The sequence below is a fragment of the Myxine glutinosa genome, chromosome 7 (genome assembly GCF_964187855.1).
Source record: "Myxine glutinosa chromosome 7, kmMyxGlut1.1, whole genome shotgun sequence".
NCBI lineage: Eukaryota > Metazoa > Chordata > Myxini > Myxiniformes > Myxinidae > Myxine > Myxine glutinosa.
In genome coordinates, this window is record NC_136267.1 from 118763982 (window position 1) to 118790981 (window position 27000).

At 43.5% G+C, this 27000-nt stretch overlaps 1 protein-coding gene and 2 long non-coding RNA genes across 3 annotated transcripts; 1 reads left to right on the forward strand and 2 right to left on the reverse strand.

Annotated features, from left to right (window-relative positions):
• Positions 1–2783: 2783 nt before the first annotated feature.
• Positions 2784–16642, reverse strand: LOC137430602 (uncharacterized). Its single transcript, XM_078782728.1, has 6 exons — positions 16535–16642; positions 13879–13914; positions 3776–3838; positions 3646–3669; positions 3453–3533; positions 2784–2876 (listed from the first exon to the last, which is right to left on the reverse strand). The coding sequence occupies exons 1-6, from the start codon at positions 16640–16642 to the stop codon at positions 2784–2786; spliced, it is 405 nt and encodes a 134-aa protein (XP_078638854.1).
• A 270-nt stretch (positions 16643–16912) lies between these two features.
• LOC137430815 (uncharacterized) lies at positions 16913–24537 on the reverse strand. The gene is made up of 4 exons (XR_013623971.1): positions 24491–24537; positions 20517–20543; positions 18451–18495; positions 16913–16967 (listed from the first exon to the last, which is right to left on the reverse strand). It is a non-coding gene; the product is annotated as an uncharacterized LOC137430815 (long non-coding RNA).
• LOC144892824 (uncharacterized) lies at positions 16923–26426 on the forward strand. Its single transcript, XR_013623970.1, has 2 exons — positions 16923–16988; positions 24445–26426. It is a non-coding gene; the product is annotated as an uncharacterized LOC144892824 (long non-coding RNA).
• Positions 26427–27000: the final 574 nt, after the last annotated feature.

Sequence of the window (27000 nt, forward strand, 5' to 3'; positions counted from 1 at the left end):
TCACTATCAGCCCTCATTTCCTCCCTCATTTTCTCGCTATTCTGGGCCATAAGGGCCTTCATTTGCATAAGAAAAAGGTTCAAATCCACCGGAGGCGCTACTACGGTCGCGGGCGCGGTCGTCGTGGCTATGTGCGAGGCGCCATTTTGCGCGCCCGCAACCTCGTGCGCGACGACGCCATTTTGCGACCCTGCTACCCTCACTGCTTCGCTCTCCTCATGTCCCTCAATTTGGTCCTGGATCGACCCTGCCTCACTCTCCTCTACCGGAACCCAGCCGTCTTGGTCTGCCATAGCGCGACTTTCAAAATTCGGGTTTTTTTTTTTTTTGTAAAACACAATTAAATTTCGCCGTTATAATTTCGAGCGCGTAAAACGCGCTCCGGGACCGATCCCACTTCCCGACACCAATTGTTACGGACACGACTTATTAAGATGTTATGCTGGGCCGAGCGGAATGGCCGCCGTGTTCGCACAAGTTACCCGATTATACTCGAACGTTGGCCGCATCGCGCTACGCTAGATCAATGAAGGAAAGGACACAACGGCTGGGTTAAATGACACGACACCAGGGGTACAGTTCTCAAGACCTCCGGAGGAGGATATAATATGGGGTATGCAGAACGTTTAGATTACACGACACAAGAGGTACAGCACAGAAAGGTGGGCACTTATACACGGTCTTATCTTAGCCCCGACAGACCACAGACAAACGGGACAAAACTGACTCACACAGAGATTGATGGCAAGGAGGGGCAGGTAGTCGATGGCTCAAGGTGCACCTTGGCTCAGGGGCAGAATCGACCCGGTCCGGTCCAAAGATGCGGGTAGGTATCGTCGCGCTGGAGGTGGCGTCCGTTCTTCTTCGTAGCTGAGGCGCATCTGACGTCACCTCCGTCTTCCTGCGCATATCCAGCGGGGAGTGACACGCCCTCGGCTCGTTAGCTCCGCCCCAGATGGAATCGGTCCGCCGCTTCTTATTGGGTGCGGGGGGTTACCGGGCTCCGCCCTTGACGAGGAGCTGACAGTCAGCCCCTGAGTGGTAACCCCGTCGGAGCACATGGTCAATGGCGGCTAACCAAGCCGGAGTGAGGACGCGCACTCCCCGCGCCGCTGTTGTTGTTGTTGGTGTTGTTGTTTCATGAGGAAGAGATGCGGGGAGGTATTGGGAGGTCCTAAACTTACTACTGGTGCCATACAATCACATTCTGGTGCAACGAAGAGTCAGAATTAATGGAAACGAGTCCTTAACTGACATAGACTAAGAATAACTAGCAAGAGGTCCTATAGTTGTCTACGTGAGATGCGGTGAACCTGGGCACGACATTTAATGGGGGAAAAAGGGGAAGGTCGGGGCTACAGAGTGTTGTTTACAGACAATGGGACTAGGGAATGGGGGATTGGGGATAGTTGGGGAGTATTGGGGAAATAGGGGAATATTTACAAGCGGATATGGATGGAGGCCAAATCCCATATCCGCAACAATACATATATATATATATATATATATATATATATATATATATATATATTTATATATATATATATATAGATGATCACCAATGCATTTGAGGTTATGTTGAGTAAAACGATTTCTCATTCTGTTTACCCAAAAGCAAACAGTCGCTGATCTCTATTAATGGTGACCTACCAGCAGACCTTGTAGTCCAGGTTGTCCGATCAATCCCTTGTCTCCCTGTGAAAAAGTAGCCACTTTTACAGACAAGCAGTCATGCATTCACAGTTTATTGTTGCAAAACAAATGAACACAGTTTGTTCCAGACCGTTGGGATGTAGCGTTATCTCCACCACTGAAGGTGTACAGATGTTAAGTTTTTGTCTGTCTGTGAGCAGGATATCTCAAAAAGTTATGGATTAATTTAGACGAAACTTGGTGGACAGTTTGGGTGTGTGACAAGGAAAAGGTGATTAGATTTTGGTGAAGTTGCGGATCCGGATGCTGGAATTTTAAAGTAATTTTTAACCATTGAGAGATTGGGCCGAAAACGATATATAGCAGGATATCTCAAAATGATATTTACGGATTTGGACGAAACTTGGTGGAAGGTTGGTGTGTTTCAAAGAGGAATTGATTTGATTTTTGTGAAGATCCAGATCCGATAATCTTTTCATGTTTTATTTAAGGGTGATTCTTCCCCATTTTGTGAGATGGGACCAAAAGTTATATGTAGCATGATATTTCAAAACGTTGTGGACATGTTCGGACGAAACTTGGACAGGTTGGGTGTGTGCGACAAGGATCACGTGATTGGATTTTCTTGAAGATCTGGATCCGGATACTAGAATTTACACAAATCCCACTTCTGGAAAAAATACCAAAATGTCTATAAAGGTAACTCACTTCTGGAGAACCCCCCCTCCCCCCTAAATCTCCGTGCCAGGGCTTCAATACGGCTGTGCACCACCACCTCAGGTCACCACCCCATCCTTACTCCTGATCTTTTCAATCCTCATGAGCTCTCCCCAAGCCATCCATTCCTTTCCAAGTTATTGGGCCTCCCCCTTCTCCCTCAGCCTATTTTGTATTTTTTGTTCTGTTTCATCCTACTTTTTCCCTCTTCTTGTTATGTTGGAGCTTGTATCCAGATTGTTTAACACATGTGCCCTCCACACCCTCTCTTTGAACGCCTTCGTCTCCCTCCAAATGTCCCTCCGTTGTGTTCCTTGACCTTCCTGTTGGTGTGTTTCCTCCATTTCTACTGTTCTTGTTCTGGTCTATTTTGTGTTCTAGCTCTTCCACAATTGAGTCTCAAAATGGTAGATTTAAAAATGTTTCAAGTTATTGTACTTTTTACAAGTCACCTTCTGTCCCTCCAGCCCTGGTGACCCTGAAGGTCCTGGTCGTCCAGCTTCACCCTGAAATCATCACACACAAAAATTGTCTGGGTAGTAAATGATTGCAGTGGATATCAACCAGGGAAGCCTTGGTTAGGTAGAGAAACATTAGGCAGAATTTTTTTTCTTGATCCATGTACATATGTATACATATATATATACAGACAAAAATGGAAATACTGCATTGCTCTGAACTTAGACCAACGCTGTGAAGACCTCATCACGACGGCGTCATGCCTGCAAACCCAGAAGGGCATCTAGCAGTTCAGGAATGCAGGGAAAAGCTGTCACCAAGCAGATTAAAAGCGAAGCTCCCGACATGGTTTCAAATGGCACTTGTTGAACCTTATAAAGGTATAAAAAGGTTGAAAAGTTTCCTGAGATAAACACTAACTTCAGTTAAATGTTCAGATGAATAATTATTGACATTTTATTTGGTGGAGGCCAAATATTTATATGAAAAAAGTGTCAAATATATTGATCGATAAAATTTAGTGCAAAAATTATCTTAGTTCCCTATTAAAAGCTGTTCACTAAAAAAAACATACTTAATTACTTCCTGCATCATAAATCTATCATCGTTTTTTTGTACCCTACCTGTAATCCCAGTGGACCCCTTTCTCCTTTTGCACCGGCCGTCCCCTGATCACCTTTCATGCCATGTGGACCCCGTTCACCCTGTGGCCAAGAGAGTGCATGCTGAATTCAACAGAATAAGTTTCACACATTCTATCCACCATCACAGTAAACTTGTAGGCCGAGAGCCCTAATAACCACTGAATTGACTCACGGGAGGTCCAATGGGTCCCATCTCCTGCATGCCACAAATAAAATAGGAATCAAAAGTGAGGATTTGTGATTTTAAAAACACTACATTGCGTAACTTGAACACAGTAGTGAATTAAGGATAAGTTGCTCACATAGTCCCCAGGAGGTCCACGGTCTCCTTTGGGGCCTAAATCACCGTCTCTTCCTGGATTGCCCTATAATAAATAAATAAAACTATTACAATAAATATTGCACATCTCTCGGATCGCCATTTCATCCTCAGTTACTTAGCCCTTCCATGAACCTTGACAATGACATTTTTCATTTCGAAACAAACAATTAATTTTGTTGTAAGGATAGGTGTTTGCGAAATGACACAAAAAGATGAGCATGTCTTGGCCAATACCTTCCCACGTATATCATCTAACAGCTTGGTGTCATTTTCACTGTAGTGGTAATCCAACTGTCACTTCAATGTAGTGATCAACTAGCCTGTCAAAATGCCTGAGTGTTCCGCTGGTCTAGTGCCAAGCCTTCCTTACGTAAATGGACTTGAGTCCTTAACATGTTGTTTAATGTTATTCAATAGAACTGTCTACAGTACATTATAATAAGTTTTACAGTACTGTAAACAATGATCAAAGTAATTAGTTACCTTCGCAAAAGCGGAAGGTTATGTTTTGATCGCTGTGTATTTATTTGTATGTCTGTGTGTGTGTGTGTATGTTATTCGCATAACTCAAAAAGTATTCAACCGAATTGCATGAAATTTGGTGGGATGATTGGTTATTATACGGGACACATTTGATTAGATTTTGGGAGCAATCGGGTCAAAGGTCAAGGTCAAGGTCACGAAAAGGTCAAAATCGTATTTTTACCATAGCGCGGTCAATTTTTATCCAATTGGCATGCAACTAATGCCAAAATGTTCAGAATTCAATGCCCGATCTTGTTTGTCATAACTCGGTCAATTCTTATCCGATTTGCATGAAATCAGCACCAAACTGTTCACTGTTCTGTTCCCTACACTCCCATGCCAAGTACAGAACAGTAGCTGCGGCGAAGGTATGCGCTCTACCGAGTGCCCGTTCTAGTTATAATATGTTTTTTTTATAGCCGGCGAAGCCGGTGTTGTCAATGAACGCGTACGTATTATGTTGAAAAAACAGATTATGCTGGATCCCTTGGCTTGAGAATTTCGAAGCTTTGACGCACCAAATCGCTCAATGGAGGCCGCCATCTTGCGGATGCGGAAGTATGCATAACAAATTTGAAAAAGTTCCATAGGAGTTTGTTTCACCCGTCTTTTTTTGATTCACAAACTTATGCACCTCTAATTTGTAATTAAAATACTTTAAGACCAACCTCGGCCCGCACGGGCCTGGTTATCTTAAACGAAAATCGTCACCAAACACCGGAACCAATGAGATTCGAGCATTTGAAAAAATATTTCAAAAACCAAATCACTCAATGGAGGCCGCCATCTTCCGGATGCGGAAGTTTGCATAACAAAATTGTGAAAAAGTTCAATAGGAGTTTGTTTCACCCGTCTTTGTTTGATTCACAATCTTATGCACCTCTAATTTGTAATTAAAATACTTTAAGACCAACCTCGTTATCTTCAACGAAAATCGTCACCATGAGATTGGAGCATTTGAAAAAATACTTCAAAAAAGCTTATTACGCGTTTCGGAGGCTGAAAACGGCGTCAAATATTCTAAAATTGATGAAGAATTACTTTTTAGAAATCTCGCGGCCGTAGGGGATAGTTTTTCATGGCCGGAAATATCCGAAGTTGAGACGGAATTCACCGAATTAATCAAGAAGTAAATTTTATCAATTTTAATCTCATCCAGAATGCAAATGGTGTCATTTTAGGTCTGAATTTGCGAAATTTTGTGAGCTGACCAATCAGCGATCAGCTTAGGTCAGCCAATCAGCGCCAACGACATGGTTTGATTAACGACAGTCACACATTGCCGTTGAAACGGCGCTATCGTCTGATCTGTCGGCACTGATCTTACTGCAAGCGAACTTCTTCTGGTGGAGGAAGCCGCAGTGCCCAGAGAGAACCAGTCCTGACAGCGACTGAAGTTAGAAGACGGCACACATACTGTGAAAACGTATATTAAGCCCAGTTAAAATTTCTTAAAATAGGCCCTAAGCTAGCACATCGTATAGTTACTTCCTTAAGCTTCTTGTGACATTTATTGTATGTAGGTATTGGGGAGGACTGTCTGCTCTCTCTTTTACCAAGTCTTACCAGGTACGGTACCTACTACACCTACCTACTACCAACTACCTAACCCACTGATGCCATCGTGATGGGTAAAATAGTGGCAAGAGGCTTTGGCTTCGCCGGCTCATTACGGCTTTGCAGTCGGGTACTAGTAGCCGGCGAAGCCGGTGTTGTGAATGAATGCGTATTTATTATGTTGAAAAGCCAGATTTTGCTGGATCCCTTGAGAATTTCGAAGCTTTGACGCACAAAATCACTCAATGGAGGCCGCCATCTTGGGGATGCGGAAGTATGCATAAAAAATTGCGAAAAAGTTCAATAGAAGTTTGTTTCACCTGTCTTTTTTTTATTCACAATCTTATGCACCTCTAATTTGTAATTAAAATACTTTAAGACCAACCTCGTTCCCCGGGCCCACACGGGCCCTGGTTATCTTCAACGAAAATCGTCACCAATTACCGGAACCAATGAGATTCGAGCATTTGAAAAAATATTTCAAAAAAGCTTTTTACCACATTTCGGACGCTGAAAACGGCGTCAAATATTCTAAAATTGACGAAGAATTATTTTTTAGAAATCTCGCGGCCGTAGGGGATAGTTTTTCACGGCCGGAAATATCCGAAGTTGAGAGGGAATTCACCGAATTAATCAAGAAGGAAATTTTATAAATTTTAATCTCATCCAGAATGCAAATGGTGTCATTTTGAACTAGGTACCGTACCTACTACACCTACCTACTACCAACTACCTAACCTACTGATGGCATAGTGATGGGTAAAATAGTGGCAAGAGACTTTGGCTTCGCCGGCTCATTGCGGCTTTGCAGTCGGGTACTAGTAATGTATATAATAGAGAGATGTGACTACACTTTGTAAATAATGGTTGTTGTTGTTGTTTTTGTTGTTGTTGCATAGCCCCGGGCAGTTCTTTTGAACAAGCCCACTGCACGGATACAGCGGATCGATCTCTTAGGAGCAACACAGAGATCCCCCACATCCAGGATGGTGTAGCCCCACCTTCATGAAGTCAGGGAGAGAAAGAGAGAAAGGGAGAGAGAGAAAGGGAGAGAGAGAAAGGGAGAGAGAGAAAGGGAGAGAGAGAAAGGGAGAGAGAGAAAGGGAGAGAGAGAAAGAGAAAGGGAGAGAGAGAAAGAGAAAGGGAGAGAGAGAAAGAGAAAGGGAGAGAGAGAAAGAGAAAGGGAGAGAGAGCAAGAGAAAGGGAAAGAGAGAAAGAGAAAGGGAGAGAGAGAAAGAGAAAGGGAGAGAGAGAAAGAGAAAGGGAGAGAGAGAAAGAGAAAGGGAGAGAGAGAAAGAGAAAGGGAGAGAGACAGAAAGAGAAAGGGAGAGAGACAGAAAGAGAAAGGGAGAGAGAGAAAGAGAAAGGGAGAGAGAGAAAGAGAAAGGGAGAGAGAGAAAGAGAAAGGGAGAGAGAGAAAGAGAAAGGGAGAGAGAGAAAGAGAAAGGGAGAGAGAGAAAGAGAAAGGGAGAGAGAGAAAGAGAAAGGGAGAGAGAGAAAGAGAAAGGGAGAGAGAGAGAAAGAGAAAGGGAGAGAGAGAAAGAGAAAGGGAGAGAGAGAAAGAGAAAGGGAGAGAGAGAAAGGGAGAGAGAGAAAGGGAGAGAGAGAAAGGGAGAGAGAGAAAGGGAGAGAGAGAAAGGGAGAGAGAGAAAGGGAGAGAGAGAAAGGGAGAGAGAGAGAGAGAGTGAGAGTGAGAGTGAGAGTGAGAGAGAGAGAGAGAGAGAGAGAGAGAGAGAGAGAGAGAGAGAGAGAGACTGACTGTTTCTTCCTTTTATTACAAGAGTACAAAAAATCAGTTATGTTCAGTCATAAAGAAACAAAACACAATAAAAATGGTCTGAAGGAAAAGTTATTATCAAATCATCATCATCAAGTGTGCATATGACATCATTAAAAACCCACTTTTCTTTAAAACATGTTAAATTCTTGTTCATTTTAAAAAACCGGTACTCCAGCTTTAATCTTGCATTTACAAGAGCCTTTAGGGTGAGCAGCACATCATATGACGAGTCAGAAGCGTTTCCCATTTTTTTCTTCCTGGATTTGTAAATTGCAAACTTGGCCTAACTAATTAAAAAATTCATTAAAACCACATTTCTAAGGGAGGACGGTCCTAAAACACCATAAATAAAAACATTGTGATTGAAGAGGGAACCAAGCTTCACAAAGCGTTCCTGAAGGAATGTAAAAAGAGGTTGCAATCGTTCACACTCAAGGTATATATGCGGTAGGGTTTCAATGGATGCACAGAAAGGGCATAGATTAGAGTTAGCAGTAGAAAACCGGTTCAGTAAAACATTATAAGGTAAAATCCAGTGTACAAGTTTCCATTGAATATCTCCAACATACTTTGGAGTAGGCAAGAGATAAAAACTTCGCCAATTGGGGCAATTGGGGGGTATTGGGGGTAAAACATCCCGCCATCGAAGCCTCGGGTGCTCAGAAAATGTTTTTGCGTATAAAATTTTAACGTACGCGTTGTACAAAGTTTTCTTTGGAAAGGCGGGAAGGGATAATGCAGTATCATCAGGGCTGTTCAGGCCAGGGGACAGATTAAGTGGCGGACTGAAGACTAGGAGTTTGGGGAAGTCACCCGCTGTTTCCTCGGGGGAAGGGCCAAGTTCCTCGCAGGTATTACAATACGTTGTGGATATCCCTTGAAGGAACCGAGAGATGATCCTGACAGATTTTATTCCGGTTTTTTGTGCCACAGCGGCAGCACTCAGCCGGCAGCTCCCAGACTCTGTCATGAGGTCTTTCACTCGCAGCAGCTTGGCATCAACAAAACGTTGAACGAGTCCCCTATTATTCAGGCTGTTTTCCAGAAGGGGTTGTAGCATAGGGGCTCATTCAACAACATTTCCATGTTGTATGTTGCCATTTCACGGGAAAAGGACAGGGCTTGCCAGGCGTTCATCACCCCTTGGTAAAAGGTGGGCAGCAAGGATGAATCGATTTGATGAGGGTTCATCAAGAAAAGTTATCGGTCATAACCCAGCTTGCATGTAAGCTGCAATATGCAGTTAGCCAGAGGCCTCCAGAGTAGGGCTTCATCTCCATATACAAGTTGGCGCACGATATGAAGCCGGAAGACCATAATCCGGCTGCGGATATCAATAAGACCTTGGCCACCTTCAGTGAGTGGTAAGTATGCCACGGGGGGTTGGAGCCAGTGTTTCCCGCTCCAGAAAAAGTCGACAATGCTCTTTTGCAGTGTAATAAGAAGGCTCCCGGGCGGTTGTAGGCATATCATCTTATGCCATAGCATAGAGGCGACAAGATTGTTAATGACGAGAGTTCTTCCGCGGTACGAAAGTTGAGAAAGAAGTCCTTTCCAGCGGGCCAGTTTTGCCATTACCTTGTCTGGTAATCCCACCAAGTTCTGCTGCTCAAAGGTGTTGTCTCCTAGGAAAATACTGAGGTATTTAATGCCACTTTTCTGCCAGTTCATTCCTCCTGGTAGGACAATTGGCGGGCAATTTCCAGGTCCTATCCAAAGGGCTTCACTCTTCTTCCAGTTTACCTGGCCTGAACAAGCCTGACAATATGTCTTTAGTGCCTGAGCCACCGCAGTGACGTCAGCACTATTTTTTATATAAATACAGACATCATCTGCATAAGCAGAGACTTTTAGCGGTGTGGTAAGAATTGATCCAGTGAAGCCAGAAACGTGCGTACGTAATTGGAGCAGAAGAGGTTCGATGGCAAGAGAGTATAAAAGTCCAGATAGCGGGCAACCTTGCCGTACTCCCCGTTGTACAGCAATGGGGCTACACAATACTTGATTAATTTTAAGAACACTGGATATATTACAATACAAAAGTTTAACGTATGAGATAAAAATAGGTCCAAACCCAAAATTCTCTAAAACTCTAAAAAGGTACATGTGGTCAATACAGTCAAAGGCTTTTCCTTGGTCAATGAAAAACAGACCAACATTCATATTAAAATTGTTACAAAACCGAATGGTATCACGGATAAGAAAGATATTATTAAAAATAGTACGTCCAGGAATACAAAAGGATTGATGTTCTCCTATTAGTACATTCATAAAAGGTTTCATTCGATTAGACAAGGCTTTGGCTAAAATTTTATAATCCGTACATAAAACAGAAATAGGACGCCAGTTCTACCACGGCTCTGCAACCTTGGCCATGGCGAAGACCAGGGGTTTATGGTCCACAAACGCCGTGAACGGGCGGCCCTCCAAAAGATGGCGGAAGTGGCGAACAGCCAGGTAAAGGCCGAGGAGCTCGCGGTTGAAGGCGCTATACTTGCGCTCGTTAGGGCGAAGCTGCCGGCTGAAGAAGGCCAGCGGTTGCCAAGCCCCGTTCACCCACTGGTCATGCACGTCACCCACCGCGTAGTCAGAAGCGTCCGTGGTGAGGGCGATGGGTGCGTCGAGCGCCGGGAGCGCCAGCATGGTCGCGTTGGCGAGGGCCAGCTTAGCACCCGTGAACGCCACGTCCATCTCTGTGGTCCAGGCGACGTCGTGCTTGGCCGGCTTGCCCCGGAGGGCTTCGTACAGGGGGCGCATGAGTTGGGCGGCGCGAGGCACGAACCGGTGGTAAAAATTTACCATCCCCTAAAATTCCTGTAGGGCCTTGATGGAGCGGTGGCGCGGGAAACTTGTGACTGCCTCCACCTTGGTAGGCAGCGGGACGGCCCCGCGTTTCGTGATGCAGTGCCCCAGGAAGTCGACAGCCGTTACGCCAAACTGGCATTTCGCCGGGTTGATGATGAGGCCGTGCTGGCCGAGGCGCTCAAAAAGCGTGCGCAGGTGGATGAGGTGCTCCGCCCGGGAAGTGCTGGCGACGAGAATGTCGTCCAAGGAGACGAAAAGGAAGGTGAGGTCACGCAGCACGCTGTGCATCAGCCGCTGGAAGGCCTGGGCCGCGTTCTTAAGGCCGAATGGCATGCGAAGGAACTCGAAGAGGCCAAAAGGTGTAATTACCGCCGTCTTCGGCATGTCGGCCAGCCGGACGGGTACCTGGTGGTAGCCCCGAATGAGGTCGACCTTGGAAAAGATCACCTGCCCCACCAAACGGGCGGAAAAGTCCTGTATGTGTGGTATCGGGTACCGGTCGGGGGTGGTGGCATCGTTGAGGCGGCGGTAGTCGCCGCATGGTCGCCATCTGCCACCCGGTTTGGGCACGATGTGCAGGGGCGAGGCCCACGCACTATTCGAGCGCCGCACAATGCCCAATTGCTCCAGCGCGTCGAATTCCACCTTCGCCACGGCGAGTTTGGCTGGTTCGAGGCGGCAAGCCCTGGCATAGACCGGTGGACCTGTGGTCGGGATGTGGTGTTCGACGCCGTGCTTGACGGCGACGGCCGAAAACGTCAGCTGCGTGAGGGCGGGAAACTCGGCGAGTAGGAGGGTGAAATCGTCCCTGGCCGGGAGCGCGCAGGCCAGCTTGGTCGGAGCGGAGCCGCTCAATGAGCAAGCGAGCGAGCTGAAGGTCTCCGCGTTGATGAGCTGACGCCATTTGACGTCGACCAAAAGCCCATGCACGCAAAGAAAATCTGCACCCAGCAAGGCCATAGGCACGTTCGCCGTGATGAAGTCCCACCTGAAGCGCTGGCCCCCGAAGCAGAATGCGACGCTGCGCGAACCGAAGGTGCGGATGGAGGAGCCATTTGCGGCGACCAAGGCGGGGCCGCACAGCGCGGCCTGTTTGTCCTTCACCGAGGTGGGTATCACGCTCAGCTGAGCGCCGGTGTCACACAAAAAACGCCGCCTGGACTCCGTGTCCGTGATAAACAGAAGGCTGCCTGAATGGCCGACGCTCATGGCAGGCAGCGAGCGCCGGCCTGGTCGTTTCCCGACCTGCCGAAAGTGCACGGTGGGTGGCACGTTCTGGCCTTCTGCCCGAACCTGGCGTGGTAATAGCACATGGTCCGCTCTGGTGGAGGCTCCGGCGGTCGCGTCGGGTTCGGTCGATGGGGCATCGCGGCGGCCGCTGCCGTCAGTGGCGCGGACTCGGCCGGTGGAGGCGCCGGTCGTGGCGCGGGTGTTGCCTCGGTCGGCCCAGGGTCCCAGGCGGCCGCTCCGACGTGTCGCCTGGTCGAGAAAAATTTATCGGCCTCCTTGGCCAGGGCGCGAGGGTCTGTGATGGGCGAGTTAGCCAAAGCTAACCGTACCTGCCCGGGTAGCCGCTGGAGGAACAGCTCGCGGAAGAGGAAGTCTGGGCTGTGGTCACCGAGAAGAGCAAGTATGTGGTCCATGCTTTCGGATGGACGGGCCTCACCCAGCTCCGGGAGGTGTCATAGTTGTCACACGCGTTCGGTCTCCGCGAGTCCAAACGCACCGAGGAGTAGGCCTTTGAGCACGCCGTATTTGTCGGCGTTCGGCGGGTTCTGTAGGAAGCTCAGGACCCAGGCAGCGGTGGAGGCGTTGAGCACGGAGACCACATGATGGTAGTGCGTCGTGTCCTCCGTAATTTTCCACAGGGCGAATTGAGAAACCGCTTGAGCAAACCAAACGGCCGCGTGCGACTCCCAAAAGCCCGGGAGCTTCAAAGCTACAGCTGACTCCATCGCCGTGTTCTTAGAAAGGGGTCACCAATTGCCAATTGTGAGTCTTGTTCACAGAATATCTTGTCTTGTTCACAGACAAACAGACAGATAGGGGTGAAAACATAACTTCCATCCACCTTCAGACGCCATTAAGTTAATTGATTTGGTGTTCCAGTCACCCCAGTGGATCACAGGCTGCAACGAGCGATATGATTGGTCGGGTAGCCACGAGTCACGCGCTTTCAGCCACGTTCCCACCAATCAATCAAATTGCTCCTTTTTAATCGGTGCTCTTTGGAGTGGAATGCGTGGTGGTTGATTCCAGGTTGGTTACAGTTTCTTTCATAGGCGTAGTTTGACTTCTCTATTTGGGGGGGTTAGGGCTTTATCTATCTATAATTCCAGTAATCTCTGTGTGTGTGTCTGTGTGTGTGTATGCGACCGCTGTTTCTCGACAACTACCGGTCCGATATACTTGAAACTTGCCAGGTATATTGCTGGGGACCCGAGGATGTGCCTTTTCAAGGTTTGAAATTAATCGGACAAGTAGTTACCGAGCTATGGCGATTTCTTTACCAAACTCCGCAAGCCGTTCGCTTTGGACCAAACCATTTCATGTAAATAGAGGGGGGGGATTGTCACCGTACTCGCAAGCCGTTCGCTTTGGCTTTGCGAATGGACCAAACCATTTCATGTAAATAGAGGGGGGGGGATATAATTTTAGATATATATATAGTACGGGCATGCCCTAGTATTAATAATGGGTAGGTAGGTCTGACTTCCAAAATTACCGTTTGTTAGTGAAGTTACAGTGTATGTGAAATCACAGATACAGTTTACGTTCATTACATTAGTGTTACTCACGTTTAAATACGGGATGTTTTATCTTAATTGTAAACTACTGAAAAAACTAAGGTGGGTGCATTGCCCTCCCTGCTCCTCCCCCCTCCCCACCCTCACAAACTCTGCTGAAGGTTTCTGTAACTCTGCTGAAGGTTTCTGTCTTCTGTCAGCAAGACAATTTAACTGCAGAATATTCTTCAACCTCTGCTCCTCCCCCCACAGGAATCATGGATCTGCCCCTGGATATCTTTTGGGAATACCAAATGCCACTGTGAGTCTTCCATCACATGCCAATCACGAGCATTTGCCAAACCTCAATCTTCTGTCTCCCACCTTTCATAACCTTGCCCTCTCTCATAAACAGCACCTTTCCAGGGCCAACTTCCTCCTCCTTCTCTCTTTTCTCTCCCTCCAACCCGATCCCAATATTATATCACCTTCCATGATCAGCAATATCAACCCAAAGTCGTTTTTAAACCATACTGATTTTATTTTTAAATAAAAAATAAAATCAGACTCCCACACAATTTCAAACCATACTCCCACAACCATTTATTCTATATCACATGTCTGACAACATGTCGTAAGAACAAAAGTTTCAGGCCAAAGAAGAAACCACTTGTTGAACATGCTACTCACCTTGTCTCCGGTTAGTCCACGTAGGCCTGGAGGACCCTGTAACATATCAAATATGATTTTCATTATCATGAGATTCTTTATATCATCATTTACATAAATTTATGAATGGTCTGCTCCCAACAAAGCACTTGTCTCATGAGGTTCAAAAATCACACAAACAGTAGCGATTAGTCCACTGTCTCTCCATATCCCTGTAATGTTTGTAAAAGTACAGGTGTATATGCTAATGTCCTATGTATGATAATTGTACAGTATATACAGTCATGGCCAAAAATATTGGCACCCTTTCACTTTTTTCAAATAATGCACCATTTCTTCCAGAAGATTGTTGAAATTAAAAAATTATTTTGGTATGCACATATGTATTTCTTTGGTTTGCAGTGGAACAAAACATAAAAAGCTGAAAAAATTACGAAATCTTAGCTTATTCTACAGAATTCCTAAAATGACTTGGACAATATTATTGGCACATTTTAGAAGTTGTTAGAAATAATTAGATTTCAAGCAGGTGATTCTCCTTTACTTTGGAATTTAACTCACCTGTGGTGAGTTTCAGGTGCCTGCAATATAAAAATCACTCATTCAACCAGTTTGAATCAAGAAAAGGAGTCATTCTGCTGTTTTTTGTCACTGTGTGTATCACAATGAGCATGGAGAAAATAAAGGAAACCAGAGAATTGTCTGAGGATGTCAGACACAAGATTGTAGCCAAGCATGGACAATCTCAAGGCTACAAGTCCATCTCCAGAGACCTTGATGTTCCTGTGTCCACCATACACAATGTTATCAGGAAGTTTAAGGCCCATGGCACTCTAGCCAACCTCCCTGGACGTGGCCGCAAGAGAAAACCTGATCAAAGATTGCAGTGAAGGATTGTTCGAATGGTGGAGAAAGCACCTCGATCAACTGCCAAACAGATTCAAGCTGATCTTCAGACACAAGGTACGACAGTTTCAACTCGCACCATCCGTCGCCAACTCAATGAAAGGGGGTTCTATGGTAGGAGACCCAGGAGGACCCCACTGCTGAGAGAGACACATAAGAAAGCCCGACTGGAGTTTGGCAAAACGCACCTGAACAAGCCAAAATCCGTCTGGGAGAATGTCCTGTGGACAGATGAGACCTAATTAGAGCCTTTTGGTAAAGCACATCATCTCTATTCCTCATATCGAGTTCTGTACAATGAGCCACGTTTCAACTTTTTCCATTGAGCGTTTTCGGAGATATAGAGGTGTAACGTTTTTCCAAGATGGCGCCAGTACCATGTGCCCAATGACGTCATAATTATTACTAAAATTCTGCAGGCGGATGCGCTCTTATGGTGAAACCTTTGTGTCAATCGGACCAACGGTTGCCGAGAAAATGGACATGCACGCACGGTGTAGAAAAGACTTTGGAATTGAGTATAGAAAGTATAGAAAGAAGTATAGAAAGTATAGAAAAGTTTGGAAAAGAAGAGGCATTCAAAAGAAAATGTCGTGTGCATGCTGGACTACCCTTGTGTTCTTAGGAGGAACCAAGTAATGCTCTAGAAAAGTTCATATAAAGGGACGCCCCTTTATATGAACATTTCTAGAGCATTACTTGGTTCCTCCTAAGCACACAGGGGTAGTCCAGCATGCACACAACATTTTTTGAATGTCCCTTATTTTCTATTGTTTGACATTTTCTATAAGCTATGGAATGTCCCTTCTTTTCTCTACTTTGCCACATGGCACATACCCTTATATAAAGGGGCCTTTTCTATGCCCCTGGCATTTTATCCAAGAATTGTACTAAGATTGTTATTTATTAATTGTCTGAACCATGGTCAAGCTCTCTCCAGCCAGAAAGCTGATAATTTATCATTGTAATGATAATAATAATAATTATAATTATAATAATAATAATAATAATAACAATGAATGTGTGACATTAACAATACAACATTTTTTGTCGATATTACTTATTACCAGCAAAAGTCCCCATCCCCAATAATGGGAAAAGTTTAAGTTAAGTCATCAATTTAGCTTAGTTAATGGACTTTTAAAAGGTTAATTGTATTGCACTCCTGGTTTCACTCAGAACCAAAGCTCTGAGTGATTGTACCGCCCACCATGAAATGGGGGTGCAACATTGGGCGGCGGAGGTTGGATTTGTCTAAAGAGGGCAAAATACAGCTGTTTTAAATTGTGTTGCTCCATGAAGATATGTATTAAATATATTTTAATCAAAATGTTCACGTTGATTTTAAAAACTACTGAAAGGGACAATAAAGTGACTGACTATATTGCATCAAGAAAAGTGAAATGAAAATGCAAAATAACCAATCAGCAGCTTTTCAAATGCAGCGTTGGAATTGGTCGTCATAAAAGGGAGACAGATGAACCCACGCACAGGGAGACACCACTGTTCAAATTATGTGATAGATTAATACTTCTATACAGTATTTAGTAAAAGTAAAGGTAAGTAACATTGCAAAAAGTTTGAAATAATAAAGCTCTGCAATCTATCAGAAACTGAGGTTAAAAACTGTAGTTAGTGTGTGATATAATAAGCAAATGAAACCAAAACATTCAATCTGTAATTCTCAAGGGGAAGAGAATACTCAATTGAAATGTTAGCTTCTCTGATCTTGTAAAATATAATCACGGTAATGAACACTAATGGTTCCTACCTGAAGCAATTTCTGTGAACTTCCATCTAGGTATGTCACCTGCAGAACCCCTGGATCACCAGGAAGACCTATAGGACCTGAATTTCCCTGAGGTTGAAAGAATATCATATATATTGAGGTTAGTAGAAGATAATTATACATTTGGTTTATGTAATGAGGTACAGTACTTTTATGGAACTGAAAATTAACGTGGTTAGCCATCAGAAGTGTTTGCATATCTAGTAAACGTAGAAGCTGACGCAAATTGAAACTATTTTAATCTCATAAAAATAATAGTGGAACATAAGCTATTTGAAGAAACCTCATATTACAATTGATATGGCTTGATAATCATTCTGATAAATTATTCTACTTAAATACAACGGTAAAGTGCTTGTACCTTTTCCCCAGGCGGACCATGAATTCCAGGAAGACCCTGAAAGCCTGCACCACCCTGCAAAATCATAAGTGAATGGTATGTTATATGTTATATGAACAAGATTTATCACTCAAATAGATTATTGATAAAATTAGCATTTGCAATGTGGCATAAAAGAATAGGTAGTCATTAGGTAAAATCGTTTCTCAAGATTAAATTGACATCAATGATTTTCACTATTGTAACATGTTATATGGCACTGTCTGAGGATGTCAGACAGTCAGTACAGTTGTGGAAAAGAGGTAAAGGACACTAGATTGGCATCGCAGCAGTTGTGGATCCAAATCCACATGAAGGAATTTGATTTTAAGCTTCTGGAAACGGATCTAGTTAAGGTATAATTATGATGTTGCTTTTGAATTATTGGTAAAACCCAATCAGCTAACTATGCGCCTTCAGGAAGTGGTTGTCTGCCTGGTCCACCTGGTCCAGTCTGCGTGGAGTACTGTGTCTACTAACTATGATTGACTCTTAAATGTCTAGCACAAAAAGTAAAAACCAGCATTGGGCCATTTCCTAAAAAAATCCCGAATAACAAATGAGACATACATAATTTAAACATTTTAAACAAAAAAACAGAAAATATGTGTAAACACTTTAATTATTTTTTTTAATACCGGCACTTACTGAAGAAGAAGAAGAAGCAGAAGAAGAACCACCTTTAGAGGCCATTTTCCCCGCAGAGCAGGGGGTGGTCCTTTTTCGGGCACCGTGGTCCCCCTTTTTTGAAGCAATGTTTTATGGCCGGATGCCCTTCCTGCCACCAACCCTGTTAGTCGCCTCTTGCAACACACAGGGAATTACTAGTGAACTGGTACTCAATTTGCCGACCTCAGAAGGATGACAGGCTGAGTCAACCCCTCTGGTGTTAATTCAGCGATTGACCGGGATTCGAACCCAGGATCCTAGGTCATCCCAAGCTGGCACCCTAACCGCTAAGCCAACACCAGGATAATATGTAACACCATAATTTAATTTCACCATCGAGACCACCGACAATGGTGGATTACTTCACGGAAGCTTCGAATGATGAGTGTGCCAAATTCATCTAAAAATCATCAGATGGCTCATCCACGTCAGGAGATGATGTTGTACGGCGTGTAGTTACACAAAGGTAAAGAAATATGGGAATAATAAATGAGTTGCCAATACTTGGAGGTCGTCATCAACCCTTTCCTTTTTGCCGATGTGTGACATCATTTGAAAACAGCTGATGCTTTCATATTCCATGTTATTTTATCATAATGTTGACATTTCCTCTCACTTTGTATACACTATAGTATCTTTTGCAAATGGGCAATAACGTTTCTGCAGTTGTTATAAAAAGTGAACGGGTATAAAGAAGGTTTCGAAAATAGTTTGTGAATTCACATTTTTAACATACGCACCCTGAAAAGATATAGATTGGTGTAAAAACGAATCTTCGGTTTTTGCTATAAAATCTACAGGTATGTTGCCTTTAGTGATGTCCAAACCCATCTTTCCCATATGGTCACACCTTAAGACCTGGTAAGCCTTGATGTCCAATGGAACCGGAGTCACCCTGTAAAAATCCAGAAATAATCCTGGTTGTTACAATTAACATGTAAAATTGTTACACTTTTCAATTATGAGTCATCTAAACATTCACTTTTTCATTTGTTAGTTCACGCTGTTAAAAGGTTGAAACTTCAATTCACATCAAATCATTTTGTTATGTTGAATTTGGGCCCGACGGGGCGGAGGGATTGGAGGATGGATTGTTATTCAGAAGATTCCTTGCTGACTAGCTACCATCCAGGTTAATCCTGACTATTTGTCATAATAACATTCAAATTTCCAACACGCGACTAACGGTTGTGTATTGCAGCCTTGTGCCACACTTGCTGCCATCCGTGACTAACGGATGTTTTCCATGGCTGAAATCATTTGCTGCGACCGCACCTGAGTAACCAGTTGCACAACAATATTGCATGCGACGGAATTGCGTTTATGTGGATGTTAATGCAACCGAGTTGCGAGCAGATGTGCAACCAGTTTCTTACATTAGAAACATGCTCCATTTTCAAGTGATCTGTTGAACAGTTTGTAATGATGTATTTTTATATACTAGGGCATGCCCGTACTATATATATATCTAAAATTATACCCCCCCCCCCCCCTCTATTTACATGAAATGGTTTGGTCCATTCGCAAAGCCAAAGCGAACGGCGAACGGCTAAATCGCCATAGCTCGGTAACTACTTGTCCGATTAATATGAAACCTTGAAAAGGCACATCCTCAGGTCCCCAGCAATATACCTGGCAAGTTTCAAGTACATCGGACCCGTGGTTGTCGAGAAACAGCGGTCACAGACACACAGACATACACACACACACACACAGAGATTACTGGAATTATAGATAGATAAAAGATCTGGCCTTGTGAAAGAGCAAGGTATCAGAAGGTTAAAAAAAAAACAATGTACGGACAGTCGGGCCACAGTGAGACACACCAAGCAAGTGAATGAACACAAAAAGAGGAGACAAAGGAGGGAAGGAAACACTGTAGCCTGTAAGTAAGAGAGTTGGGTTAGATAAAGGGGGTGGAAAAAAATCACAGCTAGGGATGGGGGTTGACATGACATAGTGCTGCACTATTTGCTTGAAGCCCTTGAGGGAGAGTACAATATCAAATCACCTCCGGAATAGGACAAAGGAGGATGGGAGAGAGAGAGAGAGAGAGAGAGAGAGAGAGAGAGAGAGAGCAGATGGAGCGAGCCTGGAGGAGAGGTTTTAAAAACTAGGACAACACTTGGTAGAGAACATACCTCCGCCAGGCTGAACAGTCCATGTTTTGTTTGTATCCCACTGATAGGCCGGATTTGGACCTGAAACAAAATCTAATTGGCTTGTTCCTGTCACCTAACCAACTCATCCTCCAAGTTTAGTCGTAGCTCATCCACAACTTTAAAAAAATATCATATTACACTGTATATCGCTTTTCGCCCGATCTCTCAATGGTGAAGAATCACTTTAAAAAAAAAATTCTCGTGTCCAAATCCATATTTGAATCTTCACCAAAATCGAATTGATTAGTCCGTGTCACACACGCAACCTGTCCCCCAAGTTTTGTCCAAATCCATCCACAACTTTTTGAGATATCTTGTTCACAGACAAACAGACAAACAAACTGACAGGGGCGAAAACATAACCTCCATCCACCTTCGGTGGCGGAGGTTAAAAAAAAAACATAGGCCACCAGCCTGTCTGTCTCTACCAAATAATCTTACAATCCTGACTGTGCTACTTCATTTCCTGTTCTAAAGAGGTGATAAATTTGCAACTATGTAGATTGTATCACAGATTGACATTCATTTTGCAAAGACAATTTACTTTTCCTTTACTCCATATGTGTTATTTAACCATATCATTCAAGATATATGATTCACTCACAATGGTAGTATCATTGGCACTGCTATTGACTCTATCAATATTCACATGCACACTTAAGCAGCTATTGGACTTCAGGATTTTAGTCATGACAGAGTTTTGATTACACAGAAAATAAATCCTGCAATAACGTGTACACAGACAATGAAGTACCTTTTTTCCTGGTGCACCCTGCTCCCCCTGCCAAGTAAGAAACAGGACAAAAAATCCAATTAATGTTTGTCAGTACACCTTGCACTGTGTTTACACGACATACAAACAAACAACCAGAGGAGACAAATGGATGGAGTCGATAAAACGTTGATTGAAGGATGCTAACCGCCATGGGAGGCAAGGAGATGCTGATGTTTTGGACGTTAACCCTCTGTCGGAGCAAAAACATTTTTTGGGCGTAAACGGTAAATGTCTAAGCCTGGTGTTGGCTTAGCGGTTAGGGTGCCGGCTTGGGATCCTGGGTTTGAATCCTGGTCGATCGCTGAATTAATGCCAGGGGGGTTGACTCAGACTGTCATCCTTCCGTGGTCGGCAAATTGAGTACCAGTTCACCGGTAATTCCCTGTGTGTCGCAAGAGGCGACCAACAGGGTTGGCGGCAGGAAGGGCATCCGGCCATAAAACATTGCTTCAAAAAGGGGACCACGGTGCCCAAAAAAGGCCAACCCCTGCTCTGTGGGGGAAAATGGCCTCTAAAGGCGGTTCCAAACGGTAAATGTCTGAAACGTCAGCTTCTCCTTGCATCACACAGTGGTTAGCATTCTTCGATCAAATTTCTGTCGATTACATTCGTTATTCTACCTCTCCACCAATGTGGATCAACATGAGCCTTTGCGAGCAAGACTAGTTCTTCATAAGTGTCGGAGAACAATTTGTAGTTGGGAGAATCCATAATAATCACCACAATTGTGAGAACCGTTTCATGGAACAAAACAACAGCACAACCAACTCAAAGTTTTGTCTAAAAAAACAAAAGGCACAGAAAATACAAAGTTTTCAGCCAAAGGCTTGCCTTGTGGTGTTAACGGTGTTAACCAGCCCGTGAACAAGACAGTAATTTAATATACCTGGTCACAGTGCTTCACCCCTATGAAAGGGCACTTAAGCACATGATCTCACTTATTCCTTGATGAAGGCCACTATGGTTGAAATTTTGCCTTTCCTGAGCCTTAGTCTTTTTTTTTTAACAAAACCTAAAGATGGTCGTGCTCTTGCATTCTCTGCTCTGTGTTCCTCACAATGGTTGTGATTAAACAAATGACTTTTTAAATTACAATAATGCAGGAACAATTTTGTTCACGGCCTTTTCAGATGAACTGAATACTATTGAAATATCAAGGTTTCAAATTGACTTTTATTCAAAGTTTACAAAAGGCTTTTTTTTTAATAAAAGAAGGAGGAAACATGTCAAACAAATCCTCTACAAAAGACAAATTTATCAAATCATGGCATATAATAAATAATTAGACATTAATAGTCTTGTACACAAAATACATCTATATTTATGATAATGTAAATATTTGCAGTCACATGGTCTCAGAAGTTTGCCTTGTTCCTAATCAGGTTGAGATGATTCGGCTCCATTAGTTTGTTAAGGCTTCCCATTTCCGAATGGAAGACTGATTATTATTATTATTATCATCAACTGATTTATTTATTTATTATATTACATTACAACATATATTACATTATAATAAATATTTATTTATTATCACACAACCGATTATTACACCCATTATTATCATCATGATTGCGGTTTTTGTTGGTCCAATTGCACCAAAACGAATTAGGCTACAAACACCAAATTCTGTACGTAGATAAATACTGGTCTGAAGTTGTGCACCCAGGTATACCAGGAGATACACTTGGGACTTTCAATTGGCCTTTATTGGACATTTTTTTCTTGTTAACGCATTTCGGTGAAAAATTTCAGGTTACCGGTAATAAAGTTAAAGTTTTTAAAGTGGGTCAGAATGTGTTCACTGAAGCTGATCGACTCATAACCTGACATTTGGCCTATTTCCTCCTTCTTACCTTTTAACATGACGTGTGATGCACTGTTTGAATTCTTAGGTGTCCATTTTTTTCCGAAACTAGGTCATACTCACCTAATTAAGGCCAAATCTCAAAATGAACTATTTTGCTAATAAAGGTCGCTGTGATATAATTTCTTTAATTTATTTATTTTGCCCATTTTCTGTCATTTTAACATACTGTTGCACCTTAATGCTCGTCAGAAAATATTTGAAGTCAGGTTTAGAGTTTTAAATGGAAATCCCTTGTTATTGTTCACAACATCATGCTCGTTATACTTGAGGTCAGAAGAGGGAAAACTTCCTTCACTCATTTACTGTATAAAAATGTGACATACGTAATATTTACCCAACATCTCTGGGACTGGTAACATTAGCCCAGTGCTACCTGCTGCATTGTCAGGTTGTTGGCAACTAAACCGACAGCCCTCCCTGGCTTTGCTAGTGGGGAGGGTGACTGACACCCTGCCAGGACTAAAAAGAACACCAGACAAGGGCGGATGAGCTCCAAAAGGGAGCCAACGGCCATCCGGTAAAGAGATGGTGTCTCCGAAATAACACCCATCCGGTTTGGACCGGTTTGGGTCATACCAAAACCTTTAAAAATTGTAAGTGCTGCTTCCTTGCTTGATGTTCAGCATTTAAAACGATAGAGCATGGACAATCCCTGTCGGTTGGCATCCATGGGGAGGAGGAAATGCCTCCTGAGGAAATGCCCCGCTGAGTGTGGCAAGAAAAGCGGCGCCATGACGTCGCTCATGCTCAGAGTATCCCGGAAAGTGACAGCAGTGATGGCCCTTCCCCAAAGCTCAGAGACTGTGTTCAGTGTTTGTCTCGTCAGTGTGTGTGTGTGTGTGTGTGTGTGTTTGTGTGTGCATGCATGCGGCAGCTCCATTAAGAGCCTTAGACCATGTAAAAAACATGTTCTCCCCCCCCCATCCCCCCACTCCCATCCCTCCAATTACTCGCTGGTCATTCATACGTAATGTAAATATACAATAAAATTTCCCATATCCTCCTCACTTTATAATCGTCTTACTATAATTCACCAAATGTCCGTCTGTCCGTTCGAAGGTACCGCAAAAACGGCTGAACCGATCGCAACGATATTTTTGGTGGGTATTCCTTACCGATATGAACAGTGATGTGGCTTTTATTGAAATTCTACAAATACTGTTTAGATTTTGATGAGAATTACGAATCTGCCGCGAATGCGGAAGTGGACAGATGAAGGCAATGCGCGGGTTTGATCATATCCCAATACAACCGTCATTGAATCGTAATGTTTAATCGTTAATCATGTTAATCGTTTTGTTAAAGTATCAATTGATGATTGGAATTGAGTGAATACAATTACGAGTTTGAATTCGTAATTGTATTCACCCAACTGTACGGAACTTCACATCAGGATTTAAATATTTGTTTATGTCACGAATGTTGTTAAAAGTTTATTTTTTATATTAATGCTATTTAATTTGTGATTGGAGTTATGCTGTTCGGAATGAAAAAAGAGATCGAGTTCAAGTGAATGACGAAATGCCTTGATGGTTTCTACTTTCTAAACGTGAATTCGTGGATCGCCATATGCAGATTCGCCATTGACTGGGTATGGAACAAACATACCCGTTTGTTTGCGAATGGGTACGTTTTTCATGGAAGTCCTTCACGAACTTGCTGTCCATGTCTGATGTGCGACTGAAGGTGCTACAGGAATGTGGAATTTATTGGTTTCATGCTTTAGCATTCGCCGTTTCTGCATTGTCTGTTTGCTTCTGGCCTCCCACCCGTGCATAGCACGGGTACCTCACTAGTCACATTAAATTACATCATGCAATTAACAAATTTTAATAACATGAACAAAGAATAAAATCTTCATTTTGTCATAGTACAAGGACCTTACCCTGTCTCCCATAAAAGAATCCATTTTTTGCAACCATTTACCGTATTTGGCCTCGAGCTTTAAGGGACTTACAACTAACTATGTTAGTCACTCTCCCTCCTTTGATGGAGATTCTGTAGCATTTAGTATCACAGATTGATAATTATTTTTTGCAGATGATCAACTGAGTCAAAGGAGTCCTTTTGGACCAAGGCAGCTTACGGGAAGGCCAGGAAGACCACTCCTCCCCATATCTCCTGGAGGACCTCGAGGACCTGGAGGACCTGCAGCACCTTGTTCTCCCTGACAAAAATAACATTAATGAATACCACAAACTTCTTGTGTATGTGGTACACACTGCATCATTCCGTTAGGAATATCAGTCAGAAAGTTTTCTCACCTTTAATAAATTCCGTTTGAAGATGTTTTGGTCAGCAGTCAGAAATCTAGAATTAGCTCGAGGAAAGACCATCTATAAAGAAACACACGTTAGGATGTCTTAACAACTCTATGACTCAAGTTTAAAATTGCAGTAAAGGCACTCATTGCTTTTACATACATTGACATGTAAATAAATTGTGTTATTTACTATAAACTGACAGTCGATTTAATCGCATGAAACACTGAATGTAACGCTGGCAGATTTTGTTAAAAATTCACTTTTGTAGGAAAAAAGTTTCAAGCATATTTCACTTACACCCTGACCTATAGTCTTTATGTGAGGATAGCCAGCCATACGGGCACATTGTAAACAGAGGTATAATCCCAACTCTTTCACAATCTCACATTCTCAGCTGTTACATTGCAACACCCAATCATTCATTCTTAGAATTAGTATATGAGGCTGCAGGCAGTCATGTGACAGTGTGCAAAATGAGCTTTGGTTTTACACATGGATGTAGAATGCCCTCTAGGAAAGGTGGAAACTCACCCGTGGCCCGATATCACCTCGGTTTCCCTGGAACAATAATGACCAAATGAGTTAAACAGATTGGCATTAACAGCCATTACAATATCAGCATTTTTCATTTAATGCTAAAACTGTCATCATCATCAATCATAATATTGTTGTGGATATGAGGATTGTGTTTTTTTTATTGTGTTTTTTATTATTATTGCTTTATTCTGACCCTCCTTACTCCAGTTATGTATAAAGGTCAAAGGGCGTCCCATAATTAGGTCATAAACAATCACGTCAGCCAATCATAGATTTCCCCCTTGTTGATAGTTATATCTTTATTATGTGTATTAGGGTAAGGCCTTGTCTTCCATTAAGATGACACTCCATTGCACCAAGTGAAACAAGATAGATTCCCTTTCATTCCCATTCCCAAAATCTCCATTTCCAGCTACATCCCCTCCAAGTCTCCATTGCCAACCGCACTGGGCAGTTTGCCAGGTTTGTTACAGCGGTGGGTTGCTGATTTCGCCCCAAAGCCGCCATTGAGCATGTGCTCAGCTCGGGGAAGAAGGGCGTGCCCGCCCATCGTCATCAAGGGCGGAGCCAGAGGGCCGTGCCGACCAATCAGGGCCGAGGCGAGCTGACCGATGGGCGTGTCCTAAAGGCCGGCGGCTTGATCGCCTGAGGCGCTATAAAAGCGCGCGCGCAAGAAGCAAGGACGTTGTTGTTGAGTGGAGTGGTTGAGTTGAATGGAGTTGTGGAGTTGTGGAGTTGTTGAGTTGAGTGGTTGGACCAGATGAGCTTTTACAGAAGTGGTTGGACCAGATGAGCTTTTACAGAAGTGGTTGGACCAGATGAGCTTTTACAGAAGCAGATGAGCTTTGACAAGACGAGAGAGACGAGTCCTGAAAAGAGTACGCGACAGCCACAGCAGCAACAACAGCAGCAACAACAGCAGCTTGGGGCCTGGACGGCAGTTTTGAGCAGGGCCGCGAAGGAACGGCGGCTGCTAAACGCGCCGATCGTGCTGCAGTGTCCGTTGGACCTTCCTCTCCCTCCAGCCATCCACCTCCTGCCTTTCCATCCTTTTGTGTACGTGAGTTTGTTCTGTGTGTCTTGTCCCTGGGTTAATTAAGACTGTAGGTAAGCTAGCGTTGCACTGTCTCTGAATTCTTCTGTAAATTATTTTCTTATCTTTCCTTCTTCCTTGGTTACTTTTGGTTGTAAATAGTAAATAAATTATATTCGTATTCCTTACCCTTTGTCTTCCTTCTTCTTCACATCCTTCGCTTTAGTCTTTTCCCCATTGAATATCTGTGGCGCGATCCGGCCAACGTTCAGGAATCGGGTTAGTCGGGGTAACTGTTCGGCCGCGGTGCCATCCGCTCGGCAAACCAACATCTTATCCGCGGTCCGTAACAATATGTAATATATATAAAGCTCAATTCATGTTGGTTTGTATATTTATATATGCTTCAAAAACTAAAAATCTACTGAACCAAATCCAACCAAAATTTGCATCTCGCCTCAGGGTATCCCAAGTATGGTTTCTGTCAGGGTAGTCCACCTGGGGGAGGGGGTTGACGGTGGGGAAAGAGACCCCAATTCTCTCTTTGTAAATGTGTATCGTATAGCGCCACCTGGTGGTAATCGGTATTACAAATCATCTTCCTATATAACGAAGGTTCAAACAACTTGATAATATGCATTACGGTGATGTTGAAATCTGAGTGAAAATAATTGAAATATTCAAAATGTTTAATTTTATTCATTTTAAGTGATGGTTCTAACGAAAGCATCCAACACAGCTTCACAGTAAAGTGGAAGTGAT

What these genes read in the sequence shown, in the direction of transcription:
- LOC137430602 (XM_078782728.1), bottom strand. Translation starts at nt 16,642, where the DNA reads ATGATATTCTTTCAACCTCAGGGAAATTCAGGTCCTATAGGTCTTCCT. An exon ending in GTTCACAGAAATTGCTTCAG is followed by an intron (nt 13,915 to 16,534) that starts GTAGGAACCATT and finishes GATATGTTACAG; the next exon opens with GGTCCTCCAGGCCTACGTGG. An exon ending in GTGGACTAACCGGAGACAAG is followed by an intron (nt 3,839 to 13,878) that starts GTGAGTAGCATG and finishes TATTTATTATAG; the next exon opens with GGCAATCCAGGAAGAGACGG.